This window comes from Mya arenaria, chromosome 10 (genome assembly GCF_026914265.1).
Source record: "Mya arenaria isolate MELC-2E11 chromosome 10, ASM2691426v1".
Taxonomy (NCBI): Eukaryota; Metazoa; Mollusca; class Bivalvia; order Myida; family Myidae; genus Mya; species Mya arenaria.
The window spans coordinates 60,219,213-60,239,851 of record NC_069131.1 but is presented as its reverse complement, the minus strand read 5'-3'; the positions used below and the strand labels follow the sequence as shown (position 1 = coordinate 60,239,851).

At 34.2% G+C, this 20,639-nt stretch overlaps 1 protein-coding gene across 3 annotated transcripts; it reads left to right on the top strand.

Annotated features, from left to right (window-relative positions):
* The first annotated feature begins 1,199 nt into the window (after nucleotides 1–1,199).
* Nucleotides 1,200–19,600, top strand: LOC128206356 (ankyrin repeat and protein kinase domain-containing protein 1-like). Of its 3 annotated transcripts, none has more exons than XM_052908745.1 (2): nucleotides 1,200–1,324; nucleotides 16,290–19,600. In XM_052908745.1, exons 1-2 carry the CDS (start codon nucleotides 1,236–1,238, stop codon nucleotides 16,882–16,884), a joined length of 684 nt encoding a protein of 227 aa, XP_052764705.1. In that variant the 5' UTR covers nucleotides 1,200–1,235; the 3' UTR covers nucleotides 16,885–19,600. The 3 variants fall into 3 exon arrangements, with proteins under 3 accessions (XP_052764705.1, XP_052764707.1, XP_052764706.1); XM_052908747.1 differs by lacking the exon at nucleotides 1,200–1,324 and adding an exon at nucleotides 6,506–6,630; XM_052908746.1 differs by lacking the exon at nucleotides 1,200–1,324 and adding an exon at nucleotides 8,367–8,846.
* The last annotated feature ends 1,039 nt before the right edge of the window (nucleotides 19,601–20,639 follow it).

The window sequence follows — 20,639 nt, the reverse complement described above, 5'->3', positions numbered from 1 at the left end:
TCGGCATATTTCAATGTAACATGTTATTGGAGAAACTGAAAAACGGTAAACATTTAAAAAACAAAACAAAACAACCGTAAACACTCTTTAAGGTAGATTTGAATGAATAGTAAACCTGTTTAGATATTTAAAAAATGCGAGTAAAGTGATGGATAGTTTGCGCTCGTGCATAAGTTCAGGTGCAATAAATGTTTACACCAAGATTTTTTTCAGTCTTACCGTGGAATAGTAGCGTGGGTATAAGTGAATATATACATATACCACGCCTCCAACATATATGACGCAATGCCATTGGTCCAGGACTGGTCATGCGGTGACCCCATTTTTCCATATTGATCACCAAATTTATATCGTACCAAAATTGACGTCTATTTTTTCGAATCCGATGAATATTCAGATGAATAATGGAAACGTGTAAACAGGTTGTTGACGTGATATTTTTCGTTACGGGGTAAGTAGGTGATCCGATATGGGATATACGGGGCGCAGGAAACCATATTCGGGTGAGGGCTTCTAAATCCCGTAATTTATATTATAATTCTTAATATTAACTTATTGCATGGAACTTCTAATATGAAAGTTAATGCATGCACGAAAACAAAGAAAAATACGGTACAAGAAGAACTATTGTTAAAATTAGTAATGTGATTTACCTGCCAATTGTTGGTATAAAAATGCGCCGACCCTAACTATTTTTTTCCTTTTTTGAGCAAAAAAAAATATTCGTTTGCGAATAGAGAGTTACGAAGGGCGGATGAATGCAGATTTTAATCAGAATTATTGTTTATATGATAAAACAAAGTCAGGCAATGACAATAATGTAGGAAAGACTGCCATATGCAAGAAAACACTCTGAACTTACGACAGATTTAAAAAAATCCCTACCTACCCTACCTAGAAATTTTGGGAAGGTTACCCTAAACAAACAATTATTTTGGGCCTAACACGGAGTGCATTTTTCATTCAAACAGCTTATTTTTATGAAGGTAAGACTTCGTTTGTGTTTTATGAATTATATAGATGATATTTAAAAATACGCTGAAACGTTTCACGGTTTATTTACCTGTAAATTGAATACTTCATATTTCATTAATAGTTTATGAAAATAAATTTCAATTCCCTTGCCGGGCCGCATTGTATACAATCGTATGCAAATGAGTTTAGCGCATGATCAATATCATATACACGTGTTTCTGAATTATAGAACAAAACTACAAACGTTTAAGCTTTTATTCATGGATATTTTATTTTACTGGAATAAACTCATGTTAAGAAATGATATTTTATACAATTTACGCCAGATATGTTTATTAACTGCGGCACGGTAAGTTTCTTAATAGTTTGTCTTTCATTTGTTTTTGTTTTTCTAAAAATAGCTCGCGTAATCTGGTTTACATTTACACCGTCTGATCTCACGACGTTTGACCTAATTGTATTTCTACCTTGTCAGCGATCTGCTCTTATTATTTATGCTATCTGTTATGCACATTCCCATTTTGTTTACTTATGGTTTCAATGAAATGAAATGTTTATCATGATACAAAGAATGTCTCAGTTTTGCAAACACGCAGTCGGTTGATAAACTAAATTTAAACTGTTACCAACATGTACACACGTTCATGTATATTATACACATGTATATAACATACTTCAGATTATCATACGATATTCGACAGACGTCTTGTATTTAATGTAGAACTGTGGGAATCAATGCTTGCCAACAAAAGATTATCTTCGTAAAACAAATGATTAGGTTTTTTTTGCTATGAATGCATTAATATATTTATATATAGGTCGTAATAATCGTTGTTCATAATCGATAAATGAAGTTAATAGGTGGGTTAATCATACTTAATGACAGTGATTGAAGAAGCGCAGCATCTTGTATCGATAATTATGATTGATAACATACAGCCGGAAGGTTAATGTGTACCATCATTGATATTTCTTATTAAGGGTGAGTGTAAATGCTTTAGATATTTTGTTTAAGGTAATGGTTATTAAAAGGTTATACATGCATTTACGACGCGGCTTTTTTATGGGCATACCTTTTACCCGCTATCCAGTGACAGGTGTCTGAAATTATGTTTTGTCTACTGGCCGAGCCTCTGTGAAATTTTACGGATTCACCTGATTTTAATCAATACCGACTGACTGCTATTTACCAACACGAATGTATGGCAGTTTAAAAAAAAATACTGCCATCTCATTGGACAAAATTTAAATTTCGTTCACTAAGGCAAATAAAAACGAGTTTATTCCAAATAGAAGAAGCTTAATCGTATGCGTAGTCGGTAAATTATAACTGTCATTGCTGTGTATATAACTATTGGCTTACCATCTCGCATACATTTGTTAACATATCTTAGTGGTCAACATTCTATTTTGTTTAAAAGACTGCAGTATTTTTCAGTGTTACCATACATTTATTTCAGTAAGAAAATCAGTCAGCCGTTATTGATTTTTATAAGGTGAAGCGTTATATGAAAAAGTGGCTGGTCAGTTCGTGCCGCTAATACAGCATTGCTTTCGTAACTTAGTGTGAATCATAAATATATGCGTTCAGTACTTTTTGTAAACATGCATTTCAATTTCTTTGCTTTCTCAGTATATATACGCGATGCCCTTTTGGGCAGTAACATAAAATATTCTCAGTAATGATTCAAATAGCATGTTAAATATTTTAAAAGAAAATAATACTTCGAACATCACGTCCTTGCGTTCGATAACATAATTGCCTAATTTAAATATCCGTTTTGATGGTTTGGAATGCGGATACAAATTAAGGAGCTTCCTGTTTCATAAGTTATTTAATTTCTGAGACAAAAACATACGCGACGTAATTGGTTAAAAAAACACTTCTTCATCAAAACTATCGCCTATTTTGATCTCAAGGAGAACGGGATATTTAAAGGAACCCAGTCACTGGTTTTAGCATTTTTTTTTCTCACTTTTCACATCAAATTTCACATCAAATTAATGTTCTGAGGTCTGATCCTATATATAAACATGAACGAGTTTCTTTAAAGGGACTCGCTCATGTTTTGGCATCAACATTTCTTTTATAACTATTTTCTCTCTCATACCGAAATTGCGGAAATACACTTGAGTATAAAAACAATTATTCTGGTGTAAGAAGGATTCGAACCTCCGCCGCGTTATGGTCAATGAAAAATAAGAAAACAAACAACAAAACCTCACGCCCACAAGGGCTCATACTGAAATTTAAGAATAGCTTAACCTTTAAAGCTTTTGTTAAATCGCGTAACTAACCCTATTTGAAATCGTGGACTTCAAAGACAATATATGAGCATATATAAACATTTGTTGATTGGTTTCAGCCGTCAGTATCTTAGTTTTAACACTCCTTATGATTTACCACACATTTTTTCATGCAAAAAAAATGTGCATTTTATAAAAAAAACATGAGCGAGCCCCTTTAAGGAGCAACGTGCCTTTTATCAGGCTAGTTAACTTTAATATCATATGGCAACAATTACTGTTTATCATTAATATGATGTACTTCTTAGAAAAAGTTTTCGTAATGCGTTCAATGGTTTCTTATGAAGAGAACAGAAAATACATTTATTGAGGCAATTTTGACGTGCATCATTTAAAACATAATTATTCACTTTGAATATGTCACGTGTTTTAACATGGTGAGTGCACAATTTATCATTTATTTTGTATTAAATTAACAACGCATGTATAATTATTATATAGTGGTATTTATAAGGTCTAAGTCAATTTTATGTCAGAGTTTAGGCATTATATCCTTATTTTTATTTAAATATTTATTTAACTATTTCAACATTTAATTAATGTTCATAAGCGTAAACGTGAAAATATTTGATCTAAGTAGTCAAATACCATCAGATGGAATCAAGCTCATTTTGTCATTCACGGCCACCGTCCCATATATAAAACAAATAATCATTAATGTCATACAAAAATAACGGTCATTTTCATGACTACCAGTATCTTAACAATATTTTGCAGAGACCTATTCACGTTGAGTTACTGTAAATAATCACATGTATGATTCGGCATGTTTTATCATCAGAACAATTCGATGTTTTGGTAGCAAAAATGCAGCAAAAACATCTTAAAACGATGTTGTTTAAATAATAATTTATTCTGCGTGCTGAATGCGTTTCAGGTGATTTTGTTAAAAAAACTTTCTTAAATGTTGATTACGTCGCATTGATAGTGATAAAAGATGGATTCAACTTTTCCAATTTTCATTTATGTTCCTTTAAGAATTAAACTTAGAGTAATGTCTGCACACTTGAAATGTTCCTCGAGCTTCTTAAAACTATTTTCCAGAGATGTCGGTACACACGCACGCACGCAAGCAAGCAAGCAAGCAAGCAAGCAAGCACGCAGGCACGCACACGCATACACACACAGGGTCTCGGCTACTCCCTCATCAAAATTGTTGTTACCGTTCTATAACTACCGTGCGGATAAATAACAAGGCAATTCACTTGAACCTCACGATATTAATTGCACGTTTTCCCGGGAAACATCGTTCGAAACAGTAACGCCACCCGCAGCAATCATGCTTAAAATTATACTCTTGCGCTCAATATTTCGGGTTACGTGGGTGCCGTAAGTTACGTGGGTGCCGTAACTGTTCCGTTTAAACTAATACATCAGGATGCTACTCTCCAGTCCTCATAGAAGAAAATCTATCTTTTAGAAAATGCTTGTTAAGTGATAAATAATTGCTACAACAGTAAATGTGGGTGTTTCCAAACAATGAGTGCATTAAGTGTGACCACATATAGTATGTTCCGTGTCTTTTTTAGAGCACTCAGCCGGATATAAAACTTCATTCATAATTAATGATGAACTTTTGCGAGCTTATTGAAGTCTGATTGATTTAGTATTACTTTGTCCCTGAAACGACCTCGAGCCATTTGGACAGTTGCTTCGGGTTTATTCATTACTTAGAGCGCAGACAACCCAAGCATGCGGTTGCTAAATATACATTTAATTATTATTTTCGCAATTTATACAAATTGTGTGGTCGCCTGCATCGCCAATTTCAAAAAATGGTTTTGAATTTTCTAAAACAGTACATCTAGATTGGCAAACAATATACCACATGAAAGCCAACATCAAATGGCTTAGAGTTGGCTAGGTTCATTTTAAATTCGGTTATCGTTTAGAAAGGAGAAAAAAAAACACATCAAAATGCGCGTCATTAAGTCAATTTCCCCGTCGCTGTGGACGTTCATAGTCGTGATTTATTTTGCTCTCTCACAGTGACAACCGCGATTCAACGAAATGCTAACATATCACTTTCTTAACATCGATTCGCTTGTGAAATGAATACATCTAATATTTATTTATATATGTTATTAACTTATTTCATAATATTATCATATTTTAGTGAACCGCAATGTTAAAGTACACTGTCGATTACAGATAAGGGAAAATAACGTGATAAACCACATTCATGAACTCAACAAACATTTCAATGACATGTAAACACCTTGTTGCCTCCCTTCCCCGATTTGGGCTTGGGTTTTCAGGAAGTTTAAAAAGCCCCTTCAGTCTAGTTCCCAGCTTGCTATCCAATCATCGATCGTAGTTTTAGGCTTAGGGCATACCAAATTGTTTATATGTTTAGTGTCAACACTTAGTATTAAACATAGGCCTAAAAACAAATACATTTGGTTCGGGTTACCCGACCCTACCTACGGAATAGGCGCCGACCCTACCGCTTTTATAGTCAGTTTGAATTTTTTTTTTGAAAAACTTAAAAAATAAATAAATCATTTTTTGTTTTTGTTTGTAAATATGGAGTTTAAAACCTTAAATGCTTATACAGGAGATAACTTTAACACTATTCTCCAATGATGAAAATGACATTCTTATATAAAGCTTAATAAAAAAAAAAATGAAAAAAAATGAAAAGCCTACCTACCCTACCTATTTTTGAAAAGGATGTAACCCTAACCAAACAATTATATTTTTAGGCCATATCTAGCTATCCTGAAAAAAACGATCCCCCGAAAAAAACGAACGCTAGATAAGTGATTTCCTTCGCAGAATATAGACACCAGAGCCTCTATTTTCTTATAGATTTACACTGCAAAATGAGTTAAAAAAACTCCTTGTTTTTTAGTGTTTTGATCATGGGAACCATACAAAATGGATCATTTTCTGATATCTAATGTCGAGAATATCATGTTTTTACACACACTTGTGTTCTATTGTCGGAATTACAGTAAAAAGAAATTAGAAATATTCGGCAAATCGTTAATCATATAAAATGTGATGTTTTCTCCATCGGGAAGACCAAAACTTATCCGTCCGCAGACGCTAAACACAGAAACGATTTGGTACGGCCTAACGTATAGAGTATCTTTATCACTTGTTTACATCTGCCTATCCCTGTCAATTTTGCAATTTTTACAACTTTTTCTTTGAAGAAGGTTAATAATAACTTCCCGACTCATAAATGAGTATAAAATGTACATCCTTATAGCTCCCTCTCTAATATCAAGTACAGACGAGCATTAATCAACAAACACACGGCGCAAATTTAAAATAAGATAATATATTATATATTCGTATTGATATTAATCAAGGACAATTGGATTGATACAAACAAGCTAGGTAAATTCTGCACACAGTTGCTCTTTTTTCTTTGGGGCATATATTTTATATATTTATAACTTTAAATGTTTGCACTAAATATTGAGATTTGTTATCGTAAATTGTTGTAATTCTTTCACGTGAAAAGACGTGCCGGTTGAGAACTTTGTTTATAAATATATATTGATTTAGAAGCTATGCTTTTATTACTGCAGTTAAATATAACTACTGCAAATAATGCTAGTGGTGATAATTGTAGTTGCGGTAATGATTTTGGTTGTAATAATGGTAGTGACGACGACGACGACGACGACTACGACGACGACGACGATGATAATGATGATGATGATGATGATGATGATTATGATACTTTTGATGATGATGATGATGATGATGATGATGATGATGATGATGATGATGATGATGATGATGGTTATGATGAGTATGATGATGATGATGATGATGATGATGATGATGATGATGATGACGACGACGACAACGACGACGACGACGACGGTTATTAATGATGATGTCAATGGCGGTGTTGTATTTGATTTCGTGTCAAGTACCAACCATGTACTAAAGTACATCATAGAATGTAACCTTTAAACGTCGACTATTTCACATGACATCTAGTAATTTAAGATCAATAGCTTTAGAGCTAATGACAGTATTTCCCCATACCTTCTGGTTGCGGCAATGCTGTTTGCAAAATACAAACATTGCCTGGGTGAATCGGATCATGTTTAAATGACTGTTTGTCCTAGATATTGCCCTGGATACGATGTTATGTTGCCTGTCGCCTACCGAGATTGGGTATTACAAAATGCATGCTTTTGTTATTTCTTTGGTGAAAATCGTTACATTTAAATACTAATTCGAGTCCAGGGCTTTGTTATATCGGAATGTTAAGTCGATAAATTAAACATTTATTTCATTAAACAATCATTTACGCAATTTTGTTAAACTTAAAAGCTAAGATCAATTTCAAATACTTACTTTTCAACGGTTAATTGCGTTTATACCCACGGATTGCAAAACGTATGTTAGGCGTAAAAAATAAAGTGTCTTCCCGAAACCCCGAATGACCCTATCTTTTCCTTCCGACCCTACACTTTTTTGCCGTAGTTTGTTTTTATAATTTCCAAAAATCTGCATTTTTTGAGTGAAAATGTTGAAAATTGACCATTTCATATTTAACATTTTCTAAAATAGGGACAAACCATGATATAGGTCGGTTTGATACAGAATCCTTTTCTTAAAACAAAAATAATAGCCAAAAAAACTATGCAATGATAGACTTGCCTCCTTTAAAAAATATTGGAAACGGGGGACTTTTTTTGCCTAATCAGGAGCTAATCAGGCTAAAACCTTTGTTTTATGAAGTATGCTTATACTAAACAGGCGCGGCTCACGGATTTCATGCACGTGGCGCTCATTTCCCGGGACACAAGCTCTAAATATGGCAAGAGGGTGTTCGGGGGGGGGGGGGGTGGGGTATAGGTCCCTTCCCATAAATAATGGCTAATTTTATTCTCTAATGGTGCATTTGGACATAAATTATGCATAACATCTATTCCATATGGACATTAAATTTTCATAAGGACAATTTTTGGAGGGGCGGGCGCCGGGTACGCCCGTCTCCCCCTCCGCCTCTACCTGGTTAAGCTAGTGCTTAAAAGCCAACCGAAAGCGATCCATGCATGGTATTTATTACAGCCATTTCGTCATACCCCCGCGGTGTCATAAACGAGTACACTCTTAGTATAACCTAGCGTATAAATTGTGCTTTAAGTCAATATTTGAATGGAACTTGGTGTGTATCTTGAAATAATCGATTTACGGATTTTTTACCCAATATCCGTACTTATAAATGAAATATTGACAGTTTCGCAGTATAAAACCATTCGACGGAGTGGTAAAAACATATTTGAGGATTAGTTATTAAGAGACGACGTTATGATAGCGATTGTAATAATGTTTTTAACATTGAAGTGTCAACGTTAATAGGAAGACAAAGTATTTGAGATTGAGACGGATTAAACTTGCATGAAATATTTTAGAAAGTTAAATACGGAACTTCAGAAATTCAGTTTTTACATTGTCCGACCTTGACGTAGACATCTTTTGAGATTGTTTTGAAGTTTTGATAATAATTTTGTCTGATAACCTCGTTTGTGCATTGTCGTTGAAAGTTTAAACGCGAAGAAGGAAGTGTTTTTAATGGTGAAAATCAGGTATGAAATTCTTTAAATTAATCTTTCTTGATCTGTATATTCGCATTTGTAGTATGTGATTTGTCTTTTAAAATGCATTTCCTCGTTTTATTGAGTAATGACGTATTGTCATAAACACAAAAGTATCTATGTTTATAAACAAGCCAGCCATGTATATATAAACATTAACTGTCTGTACATGTATGAGACTTAAATAGACAGACAGACAATTTATTTTGACTTGTACAATGTACATCGTCAACAACACATAATGATATAACATATAATGTCAACGTGTATGTAAAGTAACAGATAATGCAAACAAATGAGTATATATTTACAAATATATATGTACAAAAGTATTCAATACTTCTAAGTAATTAAATTAAATAAACTAATATATATATATCAGAGGATGAACATTAAATAGAATTATGTTCTAACATTAATCATGGCTACGATAAACGTACTATTGTGCTTGGTCTTTGATATTGACAACAAAGCCTTTTTCCGACCGAAAGAGCAATCCCTGGCATGGACATCATCTTAAAAGTTCTTGGTTTGCAAAACACAATGTGTCTGCTGCACTTGAAATAACATTTTACGTGCGAATACGCTTATTTGGTATACTTGTTTGATATACATGACCATTTAAGGTCAATTTGAATCTGCCCACTTTGGTATGCTATTTTCAACGGGTATTTGGTACGCATTGGGGTGTACGCAGTGTGTTAAAATTCGAAAAATCAGCAGTGTTTGCTTGTTGGCCATTTACTTGGCCATTTATGGTCGATTAGAATCTGCCCGCTTTTGTACGCTGTTACAAAGGTTATAAAAGGGGAATTTGGTACGCAATGAGGTGTACGATGTATGTTAAAATTCCTAAATTCCGCAGTGTTTGACTCTAACGAGTGTACTGTTCATTGTGCAAGCTTTGTATATATCTATTAGCTAGAATTCAATTCTGCGTTCAGATCAGAAACAGAGAGCCTTATGTGCTAAATAATTCATAGTTAATACAAGATCAATGTAAATATCACGATTCTATTAGGATATATCAATGACCTGAGCATATGGCGGTGTATTATGTGTATAAACTATTATCATATAATAATTTTATCACAATCCCCGACCGATTTCCACGTATTGACATCAATGTTAATGTTCAGGGCTGTCTTTCGACGAATTTTTTGGCCGGTACAAGACCTTATTCCCCAAGCCAAGGAATTTACTTTACACCAGATTTTGATTAAAGTTCCCAGCCTATAACCTCAAAAAATGTTAACCTTTGAAAAAATTATTTCAATAATTATTGGAACTAAATTGTGTAATGTGTTCTGATACATTTATTTTACAAATATGTTCACGTTTTTTATTTGTTTCTGTCAACTTGCAAAAATCCCCTTATTTAGCAATTATGTTGCTGAATTTCCCTTTATCAGGGACCCGGCCCCATTACAGAAATGTTGAAAGACAGCATTGAGAACAAAATATGCGCACGTTTCAGTTTTTTGTCACCTGCTTTTGAGTAAACAGTGCTTATCTCTAGTTCGGTGACACGTCGAGCCATCGTTTATTATCTAGAGCAGAAAAAGCGAGAGGTTTATTTAGGCCTAAACAAGTGGTGTGTTTCTTGTTACACAATCGAGCCATTTTTTTTGCCAAAATTGAATTAAAAAATACTAGCAAAAAAGCGGTATCCGAAATATTTTGTCCAAAAATATGGCATTTGCTAATTTCACAACTCGATTGTTTTTCAGTAACAAACGGTGCATATGTTTTTTGTTCAATATGGCGTCAAAATGAACATTTACATTAGTTTTACATGCCTTATTAAAAACAAAAAATGAACAACCAATATACCGACCTATAACTTATCGGGTATGTTATCAGAAACACACTTTTTAGGCGTTATTAATATTTTATAATAATAAGTTTATTTCGACTTTATATGCAACAAAGCATCTCGTCAAACTAGTAAACACAATATTCATGCACGTCACCATCGTTACAAGGTAACACTATCAATTCAAGTTTAGCTTAAGAAATATGGACAATGTCCATGTATAGCAATATTGTGAATAATAATAGATATAAAAGCTGTTTAGCTAGTTAATTAGATATATTATGATGTCAACGAATCCCTTTAATATAAAGAAGTTAGTTTAAGTGTTCAGTTGGCGTATTTTGGTAATCTCAGTTAGTTTAAACTTTTTTTTTTTATTTTTTTTTTATTTTACAACGATTGTGAAACAAGTTATTACAACATTATATTAATCACTCTCGTTGACACGATTTTACGCGAGAGTGTGGTCTTGTGTTGTGGGGGAAACCGGAGAACCCGGAGAAAACCCACTAGTCCGGCTTGGTGACCATGAACCAAATTCACATGCGCCCGAGCCGGGAATCGAACCCGGGTCGGGTCGCCTAGGTGAGAAGCGAGTGCGCTAACCACTGCGCTAACCGAACAACCGGTTGTAATCTCAGTTGAGTCCTATTGTATTTGTATGTGGTAATAAGAATACAACATTAAAATGTTTCTATACATTTAAGGAAAGGCAATGTTTAATGAAAATTCATAATGTTTTTATTTGATTTAAGAAACTTATCTGAACAAGTGTCAAATAGCGTGCGAAATATCTATGAACTATTTTTTAAACGAAACACTTCTAATAAAAAGAGAGAAATCTAGCCCTACTTAATTTAGTAAAATATTTTTAAATATATACTGATAAGTCAGATTCGTGTAAGCATTAGTGCTTATTATAGACTGTCGATAGGAAATTAAATTTTGAATGAAATAGTTTGTACTTTATAAGTACGTCATCACAAATCTTGTTCAATTATGTGAATGAATTTAGAGGTTAAAACGGGTATAATTTTCAAAGTGTTATAATCATTTTGTAGATCATTCAAATGATTTCACAATATTTGGTTTCGATCGTATATGGACGAAAATAGCTCTTTACTACAGTCTTTGATCCGTAATAAAAACGTTTTATGCGATATTTGTATAGTTGTCATTCAATTCGCAGGCTATACAAACCTTTCACGATCTCTAATTCTCACAAATTATGTTATCAAACTGTTATCAATGAATGATTGAAAATGAATGCCTCTTTTTATTGATACGCTTAAAATAGTCAGATATTATTACACGTGGCCAACAAAGCAAAACTTTATCAATTTATCATCCCAAAACTCAAAAATCTCTGTATAACCTGTCAAATCTTATCTGCCCGGCAAACATCTTAAGTTGTTGTTTTTTCTCTTTAATAAGTATTGCTTTGCTTGAAAAGAACTGCTGGATAATGCTTAAATTCATGCATCTGTGTACGTTTTATTTGCAAAAAGTTTACGCATGTGTTTATTTTGCAGTAAAATTTGTTGAGTTGAATACGTTTAATTATGGAATTTTGAAAGTCAGTTATACGTATAAATGTTTTTCTTTAAGGCTACAATCCCACAGGTTGATCGTTCCGACAACTTCTTTTGATTGTGTCTATGAATAAGCCAATGTTGGCGTAATTGTCTAGAACTGTGACGAGTGATATAAGACTGTCGACAATCTGCTGACTGCTGTCTGATCGCATTTATCATACTTACGGTCAAAAATTGATGTTTATGGCTAAAAGAGTTGCAAACGCTTTAACAAAAAAGGAATTTTCGGTAGTTTGCCAAACAATTGAGATGTGTTCTTTTATCTTATGAGAGTTTGATTAAATGACTGAATTGAAGGCATTGCTGCCAAAATCAGCTGATTTTGAGACAAAAACTAAAAAACTGTAAAGACTCAATTTGGTTTAAACATATTTTATTGCCTTTTTTTCTTTCAACATGATCCGTATTTACAATAATGATAAAAGCAAATAGGTTGGACACAAGTTCTAACAACATTAGTAACGTCCTCTCCATGGACAACTATCAATCTGTAATAGTGCAGCTTTAAGAGCATCTTAACGCTTGAACACTGCTGCTAACTTTGTTTTAAACAGTATTTATTCTATATAAGTACATTAAACAAATGCTGCTGTTTACGTTGTCAACCTGTTGTCAAATGTGTCAAATATTTATTATCTGTTATTTAAAAATAATGGTCAGTTAATGGTCAGTTAATGGTCAGTTAATGGTCGGGTATGGTAACCAAAACAAATCTTGTTTTATTTGTTTCGAGGTCAGAAGAATTAACGTCAAAGGAAGGTTTTAATTGGACAATAATTCAGCTTTTCAATTTGTCAAACAGTTTGTCGTATATTTGATTGAAAAGAGACATTTCGTCGGCTTTATTTCACATGGCCATGAAAAGTCACTTTTTCGAAGATATTGAGATATTGATACGGTTGGAAACGTCTTGATCAAATTGCTGCATTACTTAGATACTTTCTAGTGGATTGAAGAAGTATATCAAAGGTTAAACAGAGTTTCACAAAAGCCAGAAGTCCTATTTTGAGCCTTTAAATTTAAAACGTTGAAGCCGTTTTTCTCAAAAACCGAAACTGTCAACTTATGACGGTGTGGAAATAAGCCGAATATTTGTCAATTTTGTATGCACACAGTTAATATTTGACCATACATTATAAACTCTAATCAAGATATCTCAAAGCAATAACTTTATTCGAGTTATCAACGGTAGACATGTATGCTTTATTCAAGTTATCCACGGTCGACATGCACGCTTAATTCGAGTTAACGACGGTCGACACGTAAGCATTATTCGAGTCATCGGTGGTAGACATTCAAGCGCATTAAAGAATTAGTTGTTGGTTAACCTTTATTGCGCAAACTGGTGCAATAATACAGGGATTTTCATTAATCTTTTACAGAGTGCATTTATATTTAACTCCAAACAACAAGACTTTAAACCAATTTAAATGTTCCTGATTTTGACCGACCGCCAGTGTAATTATAGGTCTGTTTAATGTCTACGTGTTTTAAGAACATACAGTGATTTGGTAAGAAATGTTGGCAGTATATAGTACAAGAGTTATAAAGTTGTTCATGGTTAATCCTGGAATCACGATCGTGAACTTAAAACCTGGACTATTGTTTAGTTCTTAAAACTTCAAGTTGAGATGTTTGCACAGAAAATAGTAGGGCCTAAAATACATTTGGTTCGAGTTACCCGACCTTCCTTACGAAAAAGGTACCGACCCTTCCGTTTTCACAGTCAGTTGTTAACAAAAAAAGGTGTTTAAGTCTTTTAATATGAAACTTTATTTAAACACCATTTAAAAAAGATGACAATAACGTAGTTATATAAAGCCAAAGTAAAAAAGCCTACCTACCCTACGTGTTTTTGAAAGGGTGTAAAATTAACGAAATCGTTTGTTCAGCAAGGTCTTAGCCCCACCCTGGCGCATTACCCCCCCCCCCCCCCCCCCCCCACTCCCCCCCCGCCCCACACACATACACAGACAGATAGCGGGCTATGTTTTCAAGATCTATTGCTTTATCATTGTTACTGGCATTTTGTTCACATTTCATGCATTTGTTTAATGTCTTTTCCTATACATCCTGAATGAATAGGTCCATTCAAATGTGTTGTTTTTCAATCTCGCCTGCTCTGGAGCTGTCATTTTCTAGAAATATAAGCTCTTCCAATGCTGATGAAAAAAGATCATCATTAAGAAAATGTTTCTATAAAGTTTCATATTTCTGAGATATTAATTGCTCGGTTGTGTTCCCTTTTATAAGAGATGTCTCCCGGTATTCATTTTGTAGCGCTAAAATCAACTGAACAGTTCAAATAAACTATTTTTTCTTGAGTCGATAAAATAAAAACAACTCCCAAGTCGACAAGCAATTGATTTACATTCATTCAAATATTGACAGCAAATAGAAATAACTACAATACATGAAATAGTCTACGAATCAATAAGTTAATTAAAGAGAATGTACCCACTTTGGTATAATTGCTTTTTGACGTATTTCTATGACAGAGCGAAAATAAATAGTCAGCCGAGTGTTTGAATGTTCTGAATGTGGCGAACTATTCTCTTTATGTCGGTGACGGTTGTGTTTTGAGTATACATTAGGCGTACGGTTTCCCGACCTGCCCTACTTTTTGCCCCGACCCTTTACTATTTCATTGCCATGAAAAATATTTTTTTTTACCATTTGCTTGATTTTTTTTCTTTAAAATTTCTTTAACTTTAAACAATATAAGTGATACTAATACTGATTGAATCAAAGTTCTTAAGCGTGTTTTGTTTGGTTTTTGGTAACAGAAAAATCTCAAGAAGCAATTTGCCTATAATAAACACACATGCTTGTTATTGAACGCTGTCATTAACAACTTGGAAAACATCTGTTACTTTTGCGACAACCCTCGTTTTTGAAATTATACAACTCGCGCTTTCCGCTCGTGTATTATTACAATAAGTCATGTGGCGGTGCAATTACTATTATTCCGGAATTACTGTGTACTTCTGAAGGATGCATCTTCCAGAATGTATATAAAACAATTTTTAAGTTAAATTCTGCCTTATTTTAGTAAAAAAATGAACATGTATTAATCTGAGCCCAGTTTCTTTCCGCTTTCTTCTCTTTTATCAACTTTTGGCAATTTTGTTCGGAATGTACATACTTTAACTTTAATAACATGACACCATGCCAAAGGGTATGACAATGTGAATACTTTTAGTACTAGAATTTGACTGGTATTCCTGATAATGTCTTTTATAACCTGCGGCCTACTAGGTTAATTACTCACTCGGCAAGGTCGCATTTCTATTTGATATTGTATAACTTCTCCAAATTACCCATATTTCACCATCTGTGGAACATAGTTAATAACTGACAGATTACGGACCTTGAAGACATTATCTTGTGATCAAATCCGAAAAAGGCAAAATATGGAACACGGCTTTATATGACCTGGGTTGACAACCATACTATTGACGTATACATTACAGTCAATTGATTGTAACGTAGTCATAGGCGAGTTCCATTGTTAGGGCGGAATGTTTGGTTCTTGATCAATAAGCCTTTTGTTTCAAGGTATTTAAAATGCCGACTAAATTCTTTCAGTCCATTCAATATTTTTACCCCATGACACTCATATTTGTTATTGTTACAAATGTATTGCCTTGTTCAATAACCATTATTAGCACATACGAGGAAACAAAGCCGTTTAAAAGTCACTTTCTAGTATATGTAATAAAATATTTTTTTCCTTTAATACTAAGCGTGTAGGTCTTTGCTTCAACCTAAGTTAAACCCTGAAAGTGAGCATGGAGGAAACTTTTGAGAAAATATTATTGAGGACATTAATGGCAAATTTGGATTTCAGTTACGATAATCTTGTGTTTTGATGATTAAACGAAATGTACATGAGGAAGAACAAGTTTATAAAGAAATCACATGAAAAAATAACATGTGTTGAAAACATGAAGTAACTTTTAATGTCAATAAAACGATATTTAATTAAATAGAATTATAATTATTCCAATTTTCTATTTTCAGTTTTATCCAGTACCTCCGACCGAATCCTGACGTCATCGTTCCCATGGTTAAATGTCTCTCAATGAGCAGGGAGGACCTTCACCAGGACTCCTGCACCCTATTGGCCCTTTTGCGCCGGGACGAAGATAGCCTGAACGATGCCGGTAAACAGTTGGTAAAACAAAACCGCGAATACGCGCGTGACGTCTTCACGCACCAAGTTGACGGCTGGGCTCCTTTTCACGCGTTTGTGTTACGTGGAGCGCGCAGAATGGTGAAATTGTGCTTAAAATGTGGAGTCAATCCAAATTTGTCGTTGGGTGCCATTGATGGTCTCCCGAGTGGATGCACTGCGCTACATTTGGCGGCCCACAGGGGTGACGTCAGTATTATAAATGTTTTAATCGCTAATGGTGCCGAGTTAGACGTCAAAGATGACATTAACAGAACTCCGGTGCTCTACGCTTCATTAGCGAATAATACTCTTGCGGTGAAAACATTACAGCGCGCAGGCGCGGACATGACAGGATGTGATACAAATAAAACGTCAGAGGACATGACGTCATCTCCAATAATGTGCCTACTTCCGTTTGTGTGTTCCGGGGTTAGACGGTAGCACATGATCGTATATTTATTATTTCACCGTTTCGTTTGAACTCCCATTTTTATCATTTAAGGTGTAAACGGGTACCCCCATGTACCCATCAGGGGTTTTATATTATGAGATAAGGGGTGGTATTCAATATAAGTCTTACTTGGATCTAAGAACGATGTAGCTAATCGGATTACGTGCTATAACTAGCGAACCAATACAGTGAGACGAATCAATGATGTATGACCGTTAGATCTACTTAAGTTGCATATTGAATGCCAATCCAGAGCAACTTTCAGCATTATTTGAGTTTAATAGAACACAAGAGAACACATCAGAAAAGTATGCATAATTGTTTGGTTGTGGAAAATGAGATGTTTACTATATATGTTTTATTTAAGTGTGTGTGAGTGTGGTTTTGTAACTGGAAAACCTTTTTTAAGTTTTTTTTCATCTTTTTCTTTAAACAGTTAGTAACTTACCTACTATTTTGTTTCTTTAGGTGATTGTTATTTTACGAACAGGAAATGTTTGTTATTAAAATACGTAATAGAATCAAAGTGCTTTAAGAAGAAGGCTGTGATATTTTACCTCGTATGTGTAGTACTTGTTTGAAGCTTAAAGCCTTACAATTACAATTGTCTGTATTTTGAATGACAATTTTTAAAGACCTTATACCATCGCATTGACAATTATTGCCTTTTTAAGGAAATACTGTATTTGCCGATTTTTGAAATATCTGGTGTCTAGTCCCTTTAAGTCATTTTCTAAAGTTCAGTATCTCTCTGGTCATATAACAAAATGACTTTTAGTACTATACTTTATTTTTATTAAGTGTATATGATATACATACCTATGTGTAAAAACATGTGTACTTTTCATCAAATTATGAATTAGCTTTGTAAACTTTAGGATTGGCTTGAGCTATTTTTATAGATACCAGCTCTGCTGGAGTCCGAGGGCAAAGCAATTCCATTGATTTCTAATATTTACTTAATACCTTTTTTGAACATGTTTTCATTTCAAACCCATTTAGCTCAACGGTTTGTTAACGGAGCGAGCGCGTTTTAAGTATAAAGAATGTTAACGAGTTTATCGTAATATCGAGACAAACATGGCGGGTATGGTTTTTGTGCCTTTTAAAAGACAACTATTTGGGACCATTTTTATCAGCGAGCGTATTGTACGATCCATTTTCGAACTTTTCAATTTTCATTGTGATAAGATACATTTTGAAAGTAACATAATCTTATAATGTAACAACCGATTGTATTGAATGTATAAGGTGACCTTGTAATTCGAATAAGGTGACCTTGTAATTCGATTTGAAACACACCCGTGATGCTAAAATGACATTCATAATCGTATGCTACATGAGCGTAAAATGACATGCATGATCGTACGCTAGCTGAGCGTAAATTGACATTCAAGATCGAACGCTACATGAGCGTAAAATGACATGCATGATCGTACTCTAGCTGAGCTTAAAATGAAATTCATGGTCGTACGATAGCTGAGCGTAAAATGAAATTCATGGTCGCACGGTAGCTGGTCGTACGCTCTTTGAAATAATGGCCCCAAACAACTTCCATTAAAGCCTCTTCATAGCCTACAGTTTGTTTGAAATACACACACCCATTTTAACCAGGACAATCATTTTCTGCTTTACCATTTATTTTGCTTTATATTTATGTTTATTGTAAAAACTTTTTATGGGACAATTTGAGTCTCAAGGGCTATGTTATGCAATTTAAATATTTGTACCACTTCTGATACTGCTTCTTACTTTGTGTTTATTCATGATCATTATATTTAACGTTGTTAACAGCTACACGTAGAATAGGCGTAACCATTGTATTACTACTGTAAGATATAATGCTATTGAAATATTCCTCACGCTATTTATTGAACGACCTGATTTTTTTTGTTACGTATAATGTTTAAATCACGAATGTTGCTCTGGTGATTTACAAATTCCACACTCACGCTTAAGCGCTCGTGTTTAGTAACTATTACTTAACATGCTAAATGATCGTTACCTTTGTACGGACATATGTGACACAGTATTTCAACAGAGAAATTCAATTCTAACATACTGTTATTAAGCCGTCTTTTTTCTACCTCTGTTGATGTAATATGAAACTCTCCTTTTATACTGTGTACCTGATATTGCTATTTCTCCATTATTTCTAACGATATATTTTTTCTCCTGGCCAAAGGTGTCTTGTTCTCCAATAACTAATTTGATATAAGAAACTGATTCCAAAATCAATATATTCTTGTATGAAATATACATCTCTTCATTTTTGCATCATTTTCCCGCTGTTGTTTTTTTTATCATAGAAATGTCATTTGGAATGACAGCCATTTTTTCATCAACATCTTTTATTTCATTGTTATTTCTTTTTGTTACATTTTGAATGTTTACCTGACACATGTTTTTTATAGTTAAGTTTTATTTCAATTTAAACTTAAACTGTCAACGATAAAAATGTCTTTAAAAGATGTCATATTAGCTTTGTTATAAAACTCAGAATATCAGATTGCATGGATGTTTTGAAAAATGAACTGAATTTTAACTGCTTTTTTGTAAAACGATAGTATCAAGGTCAAACGAATTGAATATACTGTGCTATTTAAATGTTATTGTTGACTCCGAATAACACACATTTGATAGTAACAAAGCTTTCTTTTTGTTGACAGAAAGGACAGCAGAACCATGAATAAAATTTAAAATATGTGTGGCTATTTCTCTTTATACTCCCATATTAGAGGCCTACCCAGAGGCGGTTCAAGGGTGTGACGTTAGAGGGGCGGTATCCTAGGGCCTAACGTTTTGACTTTGACTTTGACACATCTCCCAAAGAACCGAAATGTATTTGTGTGAAGTGTTGACATGCGAGTTTCTTGTCCGAAATGGTGCAGTTTGGCGTGTATTTGATTTCTTTGAAATAAAAAGTAAACTTGGACGACCTAAGGTGGGGGGAGGGGCGCCCGGTATGTCCCCCTCCACCAGGCGCCCCCTCCCCCGGTGTACAGATAAAGATATTTTGGCATTTATTTCAAGTGGACAATTTGTGACCTAGTAGCTAATTGAAAACTCAATTTATAAAGGCAATGCTTTCATACAGACATATGACTGTCAATCCGTTCCCTGTGCCTGAGTGGCGTTTATTGAAAGGAATCAGTATCATTGCTCATTTTCTGTAAAGAAATGTATTCATTCTTGTTAGTTTGAGGTTATCAATGTCTGTCCGCGCCCATATGCTGCATTATGGCTTGAACCCGCGTGACGACATCTCAGATTAAACTGTATATATATAGTTTAAACATTATATATTCAACAACGATTGCAGAGAAAGTAATGATAACTTATACTATGACACTCTCGTTGGCACGATGTTGCGCGAGAGTGTGATCCTGTGGTGTGGGGGAAACCGGAGTAACCGGTGAAAAGCCAATTGTCTGGCTTGGTATCCACTAACCAAAATTACATGCGGCCAAGGACGTCTTGGTGAGAGGCGAGTGCGCTAACCACTGAGTTAAATGGACAGCCCTCAATATACTGGTATATATAACATACATATCAAGTGAATATAGTCAATTATGTATGACCATGAGATTCACTTGAGGTGTATATTGAAAACCAACCCAGGGCAATAAATAGGGGAAACATAACTGGCGATTAAAAAAGCATACAACTCCATGAACTTGGCCTTAAGTGTAACGTGTTTGTCGTATAAATCTCCTCGCAATAGTATATTTTTAACTACGTACTG